At 37.4% G+C, this 14,701-nt stretch overlaps 1 protein-coding gene across 3 annotated transcripts; it reads right to left on the reverse strand.

The window, feature by feature from the left end:
- Positions 1–622: 622 nt before the first annotated feature.
- On the reverse strand, positions 623–13,069 carry LOC129939529 (condensin complex subunit 2). Of its 3 annotated transcripts, none has more exons than XM_056047570.1 (3): positions 12,837–13,069; positions 12,293–12,752; positions 623–2,374 (listed from the first exon to the last, which is right to left on the reverse strand). In XM_056047570.1, exons 2-3 carry the CDS (start codon positions 12,723–12,725, stop codon positions 684–686), a joined length of 2,124 nt encoding a protein of 707 aa, XP_055903545.1. In that variant the 5' UTR covers positions 12,726–12,752; positions 12,837–13,069; the 3' UTR covers positions 623–683. The 3 variants fall into 3 exon arrangements, with proteins under 3 accessions (XP_055903545.1, XP_055903544.1, XP_055903543.1); XM_056047569.1 differs by having other exon boundaries at positions 12,293–12,766; XM_056047568.1 differs by having other exon boundaries at positions 12,293–13,069.
- Between the last annotated feature and the right edge of the window lie 1,632 nt (positions 13,070–14,701).

A 14,701-nucleotide genomic window follows, 5' to 3' on the forward strand; every position in this document is an offset into this window, starting at 1 on the left:
AGGCAACCGTGGTAGGGTGGGTAGAGGCGACATACTCGCGCGTAAATCGACAACTTTAACGCTCAGGCCGGAAGTAAAATTTTTTTTGTAATCGTCTTAGGTTCAAGAACCCATGGCAGAGCTAGCTAATGGGGCATATTTCCGGCAAGCTGAACCAAACGGCAAATTAGGCGGTTACACATTGGACAAAAAATAACACGAATGACGTTCAAATCAACGAACATTCGATAACAACAATAGAGTGAGACTAATCTTTGAAAACTTTATGACATTTAAATTTCAATGCATCTGTTTGTGCATTTCGTTGATGTTTAAAAAATGTACAAATTTAGGTGTTAAGTGCATACAGCATTTGAGATACTCACCATGCATTTTTATGACCATACAATATTTTGAAATACCAGTATTCGACTCGCTCCGATTTTCGAGCCTTATACTAAAAAAAAAAACTTTTTTAAGCTGAAAGCAGCTTTTATTTTTTTTTATTAATATAATATTATAATTGTAATTATAGATGCAAAATAGATGAAACAAATATTATGGATAAAGAAAGGTCTTTTTACAGCAATACCTAATAATTCAGATTATCCTGTGGTATAAAGCCTAAAATAAAAACCATAACTATAAATGATAATAATATGAATAGACGATTTATTTAAAGACAAAAAAAGAATTTACTACATCTAGAGCACTTGTCGAATTTTGAAATCATTTAAATCCGCCTGTGGTATCAGCCTTAAGTTTAGATCATTAGCTAAATGTAATATTGAGTAGAATGCAACCGACGGTGAAAGTGCCTCAGCCATATTTGTAGTGAGTACTTCGGGTAAATGAGTGTAGATTTCTTGAAAGCTTGCCATTCCAGGGGCATATTCTTCGTCTTTGGGTATTGCTAACTCAGGAATAGTGCCTTGGAATTCTTTACTCATTTGATTTCGCATTAGATGTGTACAGCATTTTTTCAAATTTTTCATGTCAATAACTTTGGCACGTTTGGCAAATGGTACAATAATTTTTGTAACCTGATTTGGAGCTCCCTCAAAATCTGTGGCAATTTCCAAAATCGTCTGATCCGCATCTCCATCTTGAGTGGGCATGAATGTCGCATTTGGATTTCCAGTATCGTGATCTGCCCCAGCATCTAAATCAAATCCACCTGGGTTCATCGAACAAATGGCCGCATCGTCTTCTAAATTATCATCATCACCATGATGTGGTTCACCTCCATCGAAAACATCAAACACCGGTTCAGTTTGTAGAGTTGGAGTCTGTGACTCAATTGCATCTTCTTCCACCGGTATGCCAGGAGCAAAACGGAATTTATAAAACATATTGGGGTCGATTTGAAGATCAGTGGGAAGCTTAAGCTTTCGAGCGTCCCACTTTTTTTGCACATTAGTCTTGCGTGATTTAAATTTTTCATCTAACTTTACAAAGAGATCATCATGGAACTCTCCAAAATTCACGTGCTTAGATTGACGTTGTTTTGCTCGAGAACGAGCATTATTTTGCTTATTCCCCACGGGTTGCTGGCTAAACCGATGTGGATCGATAACACTACTGCGTGCCCGAGGTTTTTTAAATTTCCAATGTGAAGGACCGGCCCAGAACTGACTAATTTTATCCAATGGTCGATATGAGTATTCCAACTTAGACGAAGCATCTACCGGGCGAAGGTCTTCAATAAGCACTGCTGCTTTACGTAGTCCTCTGCATTGGTTTATGGCGCCTCGCTCCTCATTAGTAAGCTCTTCGAATTCACCAAAATCAACATCAACCATTGTCGTTGTTGGACCAGTTAATGGTATAGGTTCTACATCGGCATTTATATCAAAAGCAAGTTCGTGATTAAAGTCGTCTTCGAACACCCCAGATGGGGAGTCCACACGGTTCTCTTTATCTGCCTCTTCATCTATATCCTCCGGAGTATCCGATATAACATAACCACTGTGCATTGGACGCATTTTAAGGTCTTCAAAATTAATTTCGACAAGTTTTTCACACGGTTTTGTGGGTTCCATGGTTAACTCAAATACTTCAGTGTAATCTATTGCTTCAATAGAACTGCTATCCCAAAATTGAAAGTCTAATCGTAGCCGCAATTCAGAATCCATTGATGGAAGAATATTGTTTAACAAGCGATTTGAACTGTTTATGCTGCCGACAATTGAATTGAGTTTACCAAACACCGGGTCTGTTAAGGGAACTGTATCTAAACGAGCATTTAAAGTTTCCTTGTTTTTGGTAACTGTAGATACTTGTTTGCGGGTTCTTTTAGGTTTAACCGGTTTTGGAGCTGATGCAGCTTCTGTTGGGTTCTCGGCATCTTGGTCGCCGGCTTCGTTAGCTTCTGTCGCAGTCGGTGAAACATCATCTAAAATTAAAAAAAAATGTTTTCATTAAAGCTTCGTTACATTTTTTGCATTGTATTTATGGTCCTGCCTGAATATAAATTAAAGAAATGTTGGCAATTTATCAGGAATTAAGCCAATTCTTTGAACAACGTTTGATTTGAAACGGTTGTTGTGGACCAGAGATTAAAATGACTATGTCGAACTGAATGAATGTGTTCCAAAAATTTAATTTTCCGGCATATGATCGTTTTGTCTCTCTGTTCACGGTCAAATTTTTCATGAACAAAATTACCTACGAGCAAAGTTAAAGAAAGTGTTCAAACTCATGAGTATATGTTGGCTGCTATAAACACGATCAAAATTGCATGTGAATAGCTCCGAAAGCTCAGATCACTTGAAAAAAATTGGAACTGAAAAATATCGTGAACAATATTATTTGAGATCAGTCATTGTGCGAGTATGTCGTTGCGTTGCAAGCAAGGTGGATTTTAGGAATAGTTAATTTATGCTATGCATTGTTTTATGCCTTTCGTGATGGAAAATTGAAATGGGCAAGGTTCAGGAGCATTGAGCTCAAGGATAAACTGATGAGCATTCCTTGAAGTGCGAGTATTACGGCTGAATTGTTTAAGGGGTGGAATGCAACTGGCTAATTCGACAGAACATTGTTTGTAAAAATATCTATAAAATAACGAAAGGCATGAAACATTGCGACGGTGTTCTAGCGATGTAAATGTTTCGATTATAGTTATGTCGCCTATCATTTTAAAGCCCTTTTTTGAATTCTATCCAAGAGATTTAAACTTGTTCTGGGGGCACCTGCCCAGATATGCGATTTATATTCAAGCTTTGCACAGATAAAAGCTTTGTAGATTATAGCCAGATCAGAAGGGGTAACAAACTTCTTGCATCTTCGGAGATATCCTAGGCACCTGGCAGCGGACAGTGGGTTACGCTTTAACGACAGGAGACAGCATTGAGTTTTCGAAGCATTAAATTCTACTCGGTTTTTGATTCCCCATTGGACAATGCTGTAAAGATCAGAATTTAATGAGCTTGTCATACGCTGCCGTTTCCACATCCGAAGGACAAGGATGTGAATCTAGAAACGAATATGAAAAGCTGAGGGTACTGTCGTCGGGTCGGCGAAACAGTCTAATGGATTAGAAGTGACAGACAAAAGATCGTTTATGAATATAAGGAAGAGATTCGGAGACAAAACGGAGCCCTGGGGTACACCAGCATTTATTTTATGATTTTCAGACTTGAAACCATCCAATACAACTTGTATTGAACGGTTAGAAAGGTAATTTCTAATCCAACGAAGAAGAGATACATCAGTACCAAAAGCATGCATTTTCGATATGAGAGCTTGGTGCCAAACTCTATTAAATGCTTTTGAAATATCAAGTGCAATAATCTTACTTTCTCCAAAACGATGTAAAGATTTGTTCCACTGTTCGGTGAGATATACCATGAGATCACCAGTGGACCTATTGCTACGAAAGCCATACTGTCGGTCTTTAAGAAGCTTCCGTTCTTCAAGATATTTCTTAAGCTGAAAATTAATCAGCGCTTTCATGACCTTAGAAAGAAGGGACGTAACTACAATTGGACGATAAGTTTGTGGGAGAGGAGGATTCGCCTTTTTTAGGGACAGGCTGGACAAATGCAGTTTTCCGTCCACTCGTGAAGAGACCTGTAGAATAGGACAGATGGAAAAGCTTACGCAGTGGTTTTGCCAGCGTTGAAGAACACCTCTTCAGAACAATAGGGGGAATACTATCCGGGCCAGCGGATTTGTGTATGTCAAGGTCTTTCAGTACTCTTTCGACTGCACGAGTGCGAAAGAAGATTCGTCCCATAGAATCATTAACGCTCTCAAGAACAGGAGAACTCATGACACTATCCGGTAACGTCGAATTAACAGCAAAATGTGCTGCAAGCAAATTGGCTTTATCAATCTAGCTAACATAAGGAGTGTCATTGTGGACGAGCGTTGGAACCGAGGATGACGTGGGGTTTCGTACGTTTTTTACAAATGACCAGACATTTTTACTACCTTTGGGATATTGTAGTATTTTTTTGCCTTAATTTCTGATCATGCACAAATTTGGTTCGTCGAATATGACCATTACAGGTCTTTCTAGCTTGTTTAAACTTATTCCGGTTTATAACAACGGAAACTAACATCTCTGAACCTAATAACCTCTTTACAGCTCGAATCAAACCATGAGTTCTCTTTGGGTTTGATAGATTTCACCCTATTCGGGATAAAATTTCTCATTCCACAAAGAATTAAATTTGTTACAATTTTTGCACTGGTATCCACGTCACTATCGAGGAAGCATAGTGACCAGTTAAAGTTCCTGAAGAATTCATTGAGACCGTCCTAGTTGGCTTTCTCATATTGCCAAACGGTTCTCATAGGAGGTTTTTCTTTAACTGGGTTTTTTCGACATGAGAATTTTGCAGATACGATACAATGGTCTGATGTGCCTAGAGGCGGTAATACACTAATTGTGTATTTATTAGGGTCAGAGGTAAGAAACAAGTCTAAGGTGTTGGCGGATTGACCTGCAACGTCAGGGATTCGAGTTGGCTCATCGACAAGCTGAGTTAATTGATTTAACTCAGCAAAGATCTCAACATACCTTCCTTCCGGTGTTAACTGGCCAGAATAACGAAGCCACGAAGAATTGTGTACATTGAAATCGCCCGCAATGACGATTTCAGTGTGAAGATAATGGGCAACAATTCTTTGAATGGAGTCAGACAGAGCATCAAATTCGTTTAAAGTTGAATTTCTGTCCAGATTTGGACTTCGATATAAAAAACATGCGTGGATGATGCGCTTATTCACCGTAAATTTTAACCACATGAAATTGAAGTTTGTGTTAGAGCACAAACCATATTGTGGCTGGAGTTGGTACGCAACATCATTTCTTATATACACGGCTATTCCAGATAGATTAAATTCTGAATGATCGGAATCTTCACATATTTGAGTTTGACTCAATGCCAAAACAGCTGGCCTGTTTGATGCAGTGTGGACATATGTGGCATAGAAGTTCTTTCTTAAACCACGAATGTTGCTAAAATCCACCCTGAATTCACCCAACATTCTAATAATCAAAACTAATTAAACACAATTCGGACAATTACCTATAGTATATGTTTTATCTTGAATCCAATTTGAACTTTTAAGTTACAGATTTCCACTAGTGTTATGCCTAAGTGAAAATCTAGATACTGATCCGCCCCTGGTTCACTAGATATCACATATACTAATCTATCCGAAAACACATCAACTCAATCGATGTATAAACTGTATAGCTATAAAAGAACCGTACGCAATGTCTACATCGATTGAGATAATATGACTGTGAGGGATGGAGGGAAGGGAGAGAAGGGATTACCCATTGCACTGTGTTATCATTATAACTTTTGCCATTTCGTTAATTGCTTATGAATTTTTGTTATAACACTAGTTTTAGGTTTTGGTTTTTTTGTTGTTTGGCTTTGGTCACTGCACTTGAAATAATTTGTTGACACGGCGCGGGATTTATTTATTATTTGATTTTGATTAATAGTTGGAGAAAACACATATGGGGTTGACTGTTCATTGTTTTTTTTTTTGTATTTTTATATTGATTGGGTAAGGTATTATTCTAATGTTTTTTTTTTATTTAAACAGACAACAAATATGAACAAAGGTAGACAACTAGGTACAATGGGGATGCAGATCGGCATTTTTAAAAAACATTTACCGGGCAGGGCACATACATATGTATGTCAACAATTGCAAGCCTGAAACATCAGCAGCACCTGAACGATGCATTTTGGGACATTCATATCAAGAAAACTATACTGCTAGACATCCTGCTGGTGCTGGTACCAACAATTATATTTACATAACAAAAACAAGCCACTAATGCATCAAAAAAATCTGGCTCGACCATCGATATTATCAATCACCAACCTGAAATATACATTCTAGGTCATGAATCGAATACGTTTGATCAAACTGATCGTGAAGATTCTGCTCATGATGGCTGTGCTCTCTTTTACTCTATACCATTTTGCTTGGTTGCAACCCAAGTTTGTTTGTATTCGTTTCATATTGGCTTTTTGGTTGGTTGTTCAAACTCTTCTAAGCAGGGCGATGTTATCTCCCCATTCCTATGGATCTTGGTCATGAAAACATTCTTCACTAAGATAAAAAGTTGTGGGGTAAAGGCCGTTGCTTATGCTTATGATTTTGGTGTAGGTTTGGGAAAGTTCGTCTGCGTGATTAGCGATATCAAAACTTTTCAAAACTTTGGGCACGGCAATATCACAAAACTGATTCCATCAGATTCCTGCTTTGAAAGCCAGAAAGGATTTTAAAGTCATCTCTCCTCCCAGAAAAGATTGGAGCATGGCATGGACGAAAGATATATATCTTTACTGACGAGTCAAAGATAGAGCGTGGAATTGATTAGGAAATTATATCCGAGTCTTAAAATGTCGGCTACCTTCTTTTATTGACTAAAACATACTCTATACTGGCCCAACAGTGTCAGGATGAACTATGTAACCTAAACATTAGCCACCGTGCCATTCTTATTTGGGTTCCCGGTCAAAGTGGCATTTATGCAAATGAACAGGCTGATGAGTTAGCCCGGCAATGATCGGCATTCCATAGCTCGTTTTAGGAAAGTGTAAATATTTCTAGTGTAGCTAAGTAGGGCAACATCTTCTCAATTTTGAGTCCAATCATAGATGGAACAGTGCGACGGACTGTATTATAGGTAGGAAGATATGGTATACTATAACAATAACCATTTGTCGATCTTTTATGCATGATACAGACGGGTTCAGTGGAATACGTTTCGGACCTTGGTCGATTATAGAGCAAGCAGCAAAGTTAAGCATCCCTTACAATACTTGTTGACATAGTTGCAATGAAAGGGAAACTGAGATTCACTTTCTCTGTAAATGTCTTATCCTGGCCACTTTGAGAATGTCAACCTTCGAAAAAGCATTCCATAAATATCTTGATGAAATTTGCGAAATAAAAATCATAGACCTGATTTCCTTTTTGAACGCGACGAAATTTCTCTGGAGTTCTGAGCATTCTGCAATGATTTGGAAGACGGAATGAGAAGCTTAATTTTAGTCGTTCAGAGCACACGCCTTTACCAACTCCGTCATTACCTCTTGATTCACCTTTATAAAAGTGGATATACTCGCCTTCCAGGAATGCTTCCCTAAAACCCTCCATATCCAGATGCCTTGAGACAATTCTTATGACAGAAGAGCCGCCTAGTATTGTGTTAATTATTCAGCTAGTCAGCGTTTTATGACTTAACTTGCCAAGTGAAGTCTCTACGTTCAGAGAAGATAGTGCAATTTCAATGAATATGTGTTACGTTATTCAAAGCACCTTTAAAGTTAATTAAGGTATTTAAAGTGTACTCTTTATGATGGAGGGAGTATTTGATGGTGCGATCTAAGGTGTGCAACGCCGTTTCCGCCCTACATTAGGTATGTAGTGACCTAGATAGCAGCATTTCAATCTTTGCTTACATATGGATTTCAAACAAACAAAGGAGTGATGAAAGACTTATATGTCTTATGAAATAGTAGGAATGTCTGTAAATTTCAACGTGGTGTGACCTAACTTCTACTAACTAATAATTCTAACATACAAAAAATTGGTTAATATTTATTGAATTATTTTGTATCTATTTATGTATTACACCAATTAATTATTTATTTGATTGTTCTTTTTTTATTTATTAATTATTGATTGTGTTTATATTTATAGGTATAGTTTAGGTTATTGTGACTCCACATGAATCTTGAGGATTCCTCCTAAGCTCAATGGAACTAATTTGACTCCCTTACGAAACGTGAGGGGCTGATTATGCTAATATGATTTAGAACGTTAAAGAAGAATTCTCCTATGTAATTCTTGCGTTTTTGAGCTAGAGCAGGGTATGTTCAGAGAAGGTAACTATCTGTTGCATCTTCTTCCTCGTCCATTCAGCTTCTGCAAAAGTCATTTGAGAATACGCCTGCTTTCCTACTATTAGACAGTGTCCGGTTATGACACCTTTGATATGCTTAGAGCGATTGGTATGCCATTATTTGCAAAACGAGGTAGGATGGGCTGCACTGTACCGGTCCTGCCGAGTTCAACTGCCTTACACCCAACAAAGGTAAATATTAAACTGCTGTGCCATCTCCATTAGAGATGATCGACAGTTATGGACTGTTGTAGAGTTTGTAGAGACAGAGTCCAGAGATTTTATAGCGGCCTAACTATCTGAGAATATACGGATATCAGATGTTCATATCACGTTTTCTTTAAGCCAGGACAATACTCTTCTTTTATCGCCAAAAGTTTCGCCTGGAACACGCTACAATGATTGGGAAGGCGAAATGAGAGACTTAATTTCAGTCATTCAGAGTGCACACCTCCACCAACCCCTTCTTTTGTTTTTGAACCATCTGTATAAAAATGGATTGACTCGTCTTCCAGGGAATTGAAGTTGGGGGATGGTGTAGTCTTAATTCTAAATACCTACAAATTACGGCGTGGCCAATGTTGTTAATCCACTGCGACGAAGCTTTGAGGCGAATAGCAGAGCTTGCAGCTATTTTGTTGCTGAATATATCATTAGGTGTTATGTAGAGTCAAATGTTCAGTGCCGCAGATGGGGTCGTGCGAAGCGATCCGCTTATACATAGGTAAGCTGAATGAAATCACACGCACCCATAGAAGCCCCTTCAGCGGAAGGAAACGCTTCATTGGCAACAATAATGGAAGTCGATGCAAAACCACAAGTGGAACCATCGACATCCACTTCCACATATAAAAAAGAATTAAGGAAGAGTAAGAGGTCTTCTTGGAGAAACTTTTGTGGTAAAATAGAAAATACTTCAGAAGCCTCAAGACTCAGGAAAATTCTCTCAAAAAGTCCAACAATACCCAGTGCTTTAAAGACAGAAGCAGGCACGTGGACTATCGCAGATGAAGAATCTCTAAATCTGTTATTAGACACCCACTTTCCAGGTAGCTCTAACATAATCAATGACTTAACATCAGAGTCTTTAGCTTATACAAGCGATTTAGTTGATCTAATAACGCGGAAAAAACTGCAATGGACCATAGACAGCTTTGATCCATATAAATCTCCAGGACCAGAAGAAATCATTCCGGCCGAACTACAAAAATGCTCAGACATGATTATTCCACCATTGGAAATCAATTCGACAAGCTGTGTAAGGTTGAGATATATTCCCAAAGCCTTGAGAATGGCAAAAGTAGTCTTCATTCCTAAAGCAGGGAAACCCTCACACGTTAACCCTAAAGATCTACGACCAATCAGCCTATCATCCTTTCTTCTTAAAACCTTGGAAAGATTGATTGAAATTTACATCAGACATAATTTAAAACCATGTCTCATTTCCACAGCTCAACATGCTTACTCTAAGGGAAAATCAGTAGAATCAGCACTTCACTCGCTGGTACGTACTATTGAACATTCCCTCGAAAACAAAGAATATAACTTAGTAGCGTTGCTAGATATTAAAGGAGAATCGATCGGCGAATCGAGGCACTCCCCAAGGTGGAGTCCTATCGCCTCTTTTATGGAACATGGTAGTGAACGACCTACTTACAGCATTGGAAGTAGAGGGTTTCAAGGTGATTGCCTATGCTGACGATGTTGCGATATCCGTATCTGGGAAGCATCCCCAAGTTCTCTCGGAACTCCTACAAAATGCCCTAAATAGGCTAACTAAATGGGCTAAGCAATGTGGATTGGACGTCAACCCATATAAAACAGAATTAATACTCTTTTCGAGAAGATATAAAATTCCTCAGATTGGCCCACCCAAGATTAGAGGAATACCATTAAGCTTTTCCCACCAAGCTAAATGTTTGGGCCTCATTTTAGACAAAAAACTAAATTGGAAGGCAAATATTGATGAAAGAGTAAAAAAGGCTTCCATGTGTCCATCCCTTCAAGATCCTCCTGGGAAGAAGAGAGACCCCTGGAAGACGATGCGGTATACTTCTATACTGACGGTTCAAAGACCGATCACGGAGTTGGAAGTGGTATCTTTTCAGAACAACTGAATCTCAGTCTATCCTATAGACTTCCCAATCAATGTAGTGTATTCCAGGCAGAAGTAATGGCGATTAAAGAAGCACTATCCTGGCTCAAAGAAATTCTTGTAAGGATATACGAATCTTCTCAGACAGCCAAGCCGCTCTTAAATCTCTCGCGTCTGTCTCCACAAACTCTCAAACAGTCCACGATTGTCGATCATCTCTGAATGAGATGACGGAACAGTTAAACATTCACCTCATTTGGGTGCCGGGCCACAGAGACATTCCAGGAAATTGCAAAGCCGATGAGTTCGCCAAAAATGGAACACTTCTGCCTCAGGTTAGACAAAAATATAACATAGGAACACCACTTGCTACATGCAAATATCTTTTCAAGCAATATGCTCTAGAAACAACAAATGCTAGATGGTCACAAAGTACCACCTGCCTAGCAACCAAGCAAATATGGCCAAGTATTGACTTAAAACGGTCAAAAGGCTTGATATCACTGAGCAGACAAAGTATAAGCTCTACAATTGGAGTAATAACGGGACACTGCCTCATAGGAAGACATGCTCTGAGGCTAGGGGTCTACACAAAAACTACTTACGAAAACATGCGCTGCTATGCGGAAAGCATTAAATGGACCCAACAAATGTTTTTAAAAGGAGAAACAAAAATGAGTTTTTTAAATTAAAGATAGCGCTCCAATAATCTTCGATTTTCAAATCTATACTTATCATACTTTTATGTAAAAGAGCCCTCCATTCATAATGAAAGTTATCGACAAGTTCTTCGTGAATTAAATTTGGAAACAATTGTATAGGCGGGGAAATTAGGGATTTTATTTTTGGATTAATTATTTGCACGGTTTCTAAACTTTATGTTGGAACTTAATTCTTATTCTTATTTGCGTACATATTCGATGTACCTATAATAATCTCTAAACTTTTTTTTCACCTGTTAATCCCCCAGAGTAAACTTAAATGTTAGCTTGTGCGCCAAGGAAGATTTCTTATGAACAACGAATTTGAAGAAGCAATACAAAAATGAAAATGCAGTACAAAAAAAAGTGTGCATTGGTGTCCAATAGTAAGTTCAGAGATTCATTACTTGAATTTGTCAAGGAGCCGTCTGCATTTTTCAAGCAGCTTGGCATCGCTGGGTCAGTTGAATGAATTTTCCGTAACCTGGAGGCTTCAAAAGTTTCTTCTATCGTTCCACAGAAGGCTCGGCAGGAAGATCGCTTACATTTTCTTAGTGGCTTCTTGTAAATTCATAAGATACCTATCTTTATTAATTATTTATAATAAATTTATATAAAACTCTTACTATTTCTAGAAATAAAGTAGCTTTATAATAATTTTCTCTAAATTTTTCAATATTGCTCTCAATAAAAATTCTAAACAATTCCTGATACAATAAAATATACAAAAAATACCAATAGAGTGTCATTATAGTTTAAAAACAAGTAAGAAAAACAATCTTAATCTCTAAAATCTGATATTGTACGTTGTTCTTTTCTCATAAAGTTTAAGAGAGTTTTAAAGTTTTCTAAGTATCAAACTTAAATTGAACTCGGTTTTAATACCCTTTCAGCCAATAAACCTTACTCAAAGCTTCAACATATTTTCATAGACATGCTAATGAACTGAGATTTAATTGCAATAAATTAAGAATAATACCTACAATTCTGTAGGGGTATACTTTGGGATCTGTAAAAAGAGCTAACAAAAACACCTCACATCATCGATATAAATTAAAAATAAAATAAAAATTGAAAAAGGTTTGCCGACGTTTAAAAATAACTAAAAATAATCATTTTGTAACTTACCATCATCTTGTCCCTGCGTTTTGTTCGAATACTTGTGCGCATTCAGACCTGCTGACATCCTTAGCACATCAGTGTGTATGGAATCGACTCTTAGACCATAAACCTTACTTGACGCCTCTAATGATGAACCAGCTACCTTAAAGTTATTCATTGATTTGTGATGCTTGTCCATGAGCGTAGAAAGTGTGTCAATCAGCGACAGTGACCAAGCATTATCTTTGCTCAGTTTATTACCATTGTAGATCTCAAGGCATTTTTTCAACGTTTCACTTTCCTCCAGCGTTGTCGAAGCACCACTCTCTCGGAGCAATGTTCGACGACGAGCCTGACGACGCTCCTCCTCATCATCATTGATAAGTACATTTTGAACGCCATCACGAAATGCGCCAGCTTCGGATCGTCTTAGTGGCGAATCCGTGTGTGCTGGCGTCATTATTAGCGTCGTAATTTTGTGAATTTACTGAAACCCAAATTCTGCTAATTGCAATTTTGTTTAAATACTATGTCGCAAATGTTTTTTCTTTATAGCTTCATCGCGCTTTACCTGTTATCTGCATAAAATATGTTTGCAGTCCGTTACGCAAAACAAAGCAATTCTTTACACACAAAATAGTTGTTTTGTTTCGATTTTTTAGGTCACAAATTGATTGAACTATAACTTATTGGGAACCATAAAAAATACAAGCATATTGTATCTATTTAAACAGAATAAAATAAAAGCTTTAAAGGAAAAGGAATGAAATGACGAGTGTTGTGAAAATATTAAATTCAGTTGCTTTCAAAAAAAGACAGAAATTACAATTAGATGTGCTGTTTCGTTTTATCGCGCACTACAACGTCAAAAAAAATATTGTGTATTCGCGTGTATAACAGTTTGAGTTCAGGTAAGGAAGTGTTCAATAAAATTAGGTTCGTTCTACGAAACAAATCTACCCTTCCAGATCTGCCAGTAAGTATGGTCTGTTCTTTTTCTAGCTATAAATAGTTAACTGTTTTTAAAATTCGAATGAGTTTAATTAAAAAAAACGTCTCCAAGTAAATAGCTCCCATCATTTTCTTTAAAATTAAAACAATATTTTACATTGACATTTTTTGAAACATTTGTTTACACTAGAAGTTTTCATACTAACCTCGATGATTTAAATAGGAATTAAGACGTAAATAACTTTAAACTTCCCGTCAAGGACTCTTTACTTCTAAGCTACGTCTTTTACTTAGAGGTGATTGCATCCCTTTTGTTGAAATATGTTTTTTTTCCTCTCTAAGGCTAGGCGCGCACATGCAACTTTTTCGATATCAAATAGTTCACTCGTTAGTTGCAAAACATCACGTACATAAGCAACTCCAAAAGCAATCAACGAAATAAACCAATACACAGGAAAGAAACTAGTTTCGAAACTGTTTGGTTTCCTAACTAAGCTCTATAGACTTATATGAGTGTATGCGCACATGCAGAACCCATTCTGTCGCCCATTCGAGCAACTTTTTAGTTTGTGTTTTGACACAAACTAGACGATCATCTCGAACCAATTCCTTAGTTCGTGTCACAAGGAATTATAGGTAACTGCGCGGACATTTAACTAAATTGTGGAATAATTTTCTGTAAGTGCAAGAGAAAGAAAAATTTGGTCAAGGTGAATAAATGTTTCCTGTGTATTGGTTTATTTCGTTGATTACTTTCGGAGCTGCTTATGTGCGCGATGTTTGGGTGACTAACGATTAAACTATTTAATAATAAATAAGTCACAATTGGCGAAAAAATAATTGTAATTGTAATTTTTGTTTAAGTTTTGACAACAAAAATGGCATATTGTAAAATGGAATGCTTAGTGCAAAATCCATGACTTGTTAAAGTGACAGTAGAAGATACTTTTAATTCTAATTTAGTATTGGCATTCAGAAAGGCATCTCACTATTTATATAGGTATATTGTATTTGGTATTTAAATGAAAATCTTGAAATGTTGATTTTTTCTTCCTATCTCACAAAGATTAATTTAGATAGAAGCAGATAAATATAATAAAATAAATTGGATGGCGCAACGGTCCATTGAGAACAAGGGCCTAGTGACTTACAACTTTCAACCATTCCTGTGTGTGAGTACTGTTATCAGGGATGGATGGGAATTACAATTTTAAGCCGAACGGCTAATTTGAGAAAGCACTTTTTCATGACAAGAATTACTCTTGAAGAATTTATCAAGTCCTCGCGAGAGGCAGTACCCGTGAAACAAACTTTAGACGACACAGGCGGTGATCGAACCCAAGACCTCTAGCACTAACCATTATGCCAAGGGTACTACAGTAAGAAGTAGATACATGTAAATAAACCTTTAGGCAGAAGCTCTTAAGCACAATTTACATAAGCACGACCAACGACCAACGAATAAACGAATATTCGTCGATTTAG

The sequence above is a fragment of the Eupeodes corollae genome, chromosome 1 (assembly GCF_945859685.1).
Source record: "Eupeodes corollae chromosome 1, idEupCoro1.1, whole genome shotgun sequence".
Taxonomy (NCBI): domain Eukaryota; kingdom Metazoa; phylum Arthropoda; class Insecta; order Diptera; family Syrphidae; genus Eupeodes; species Eupeodes corollae.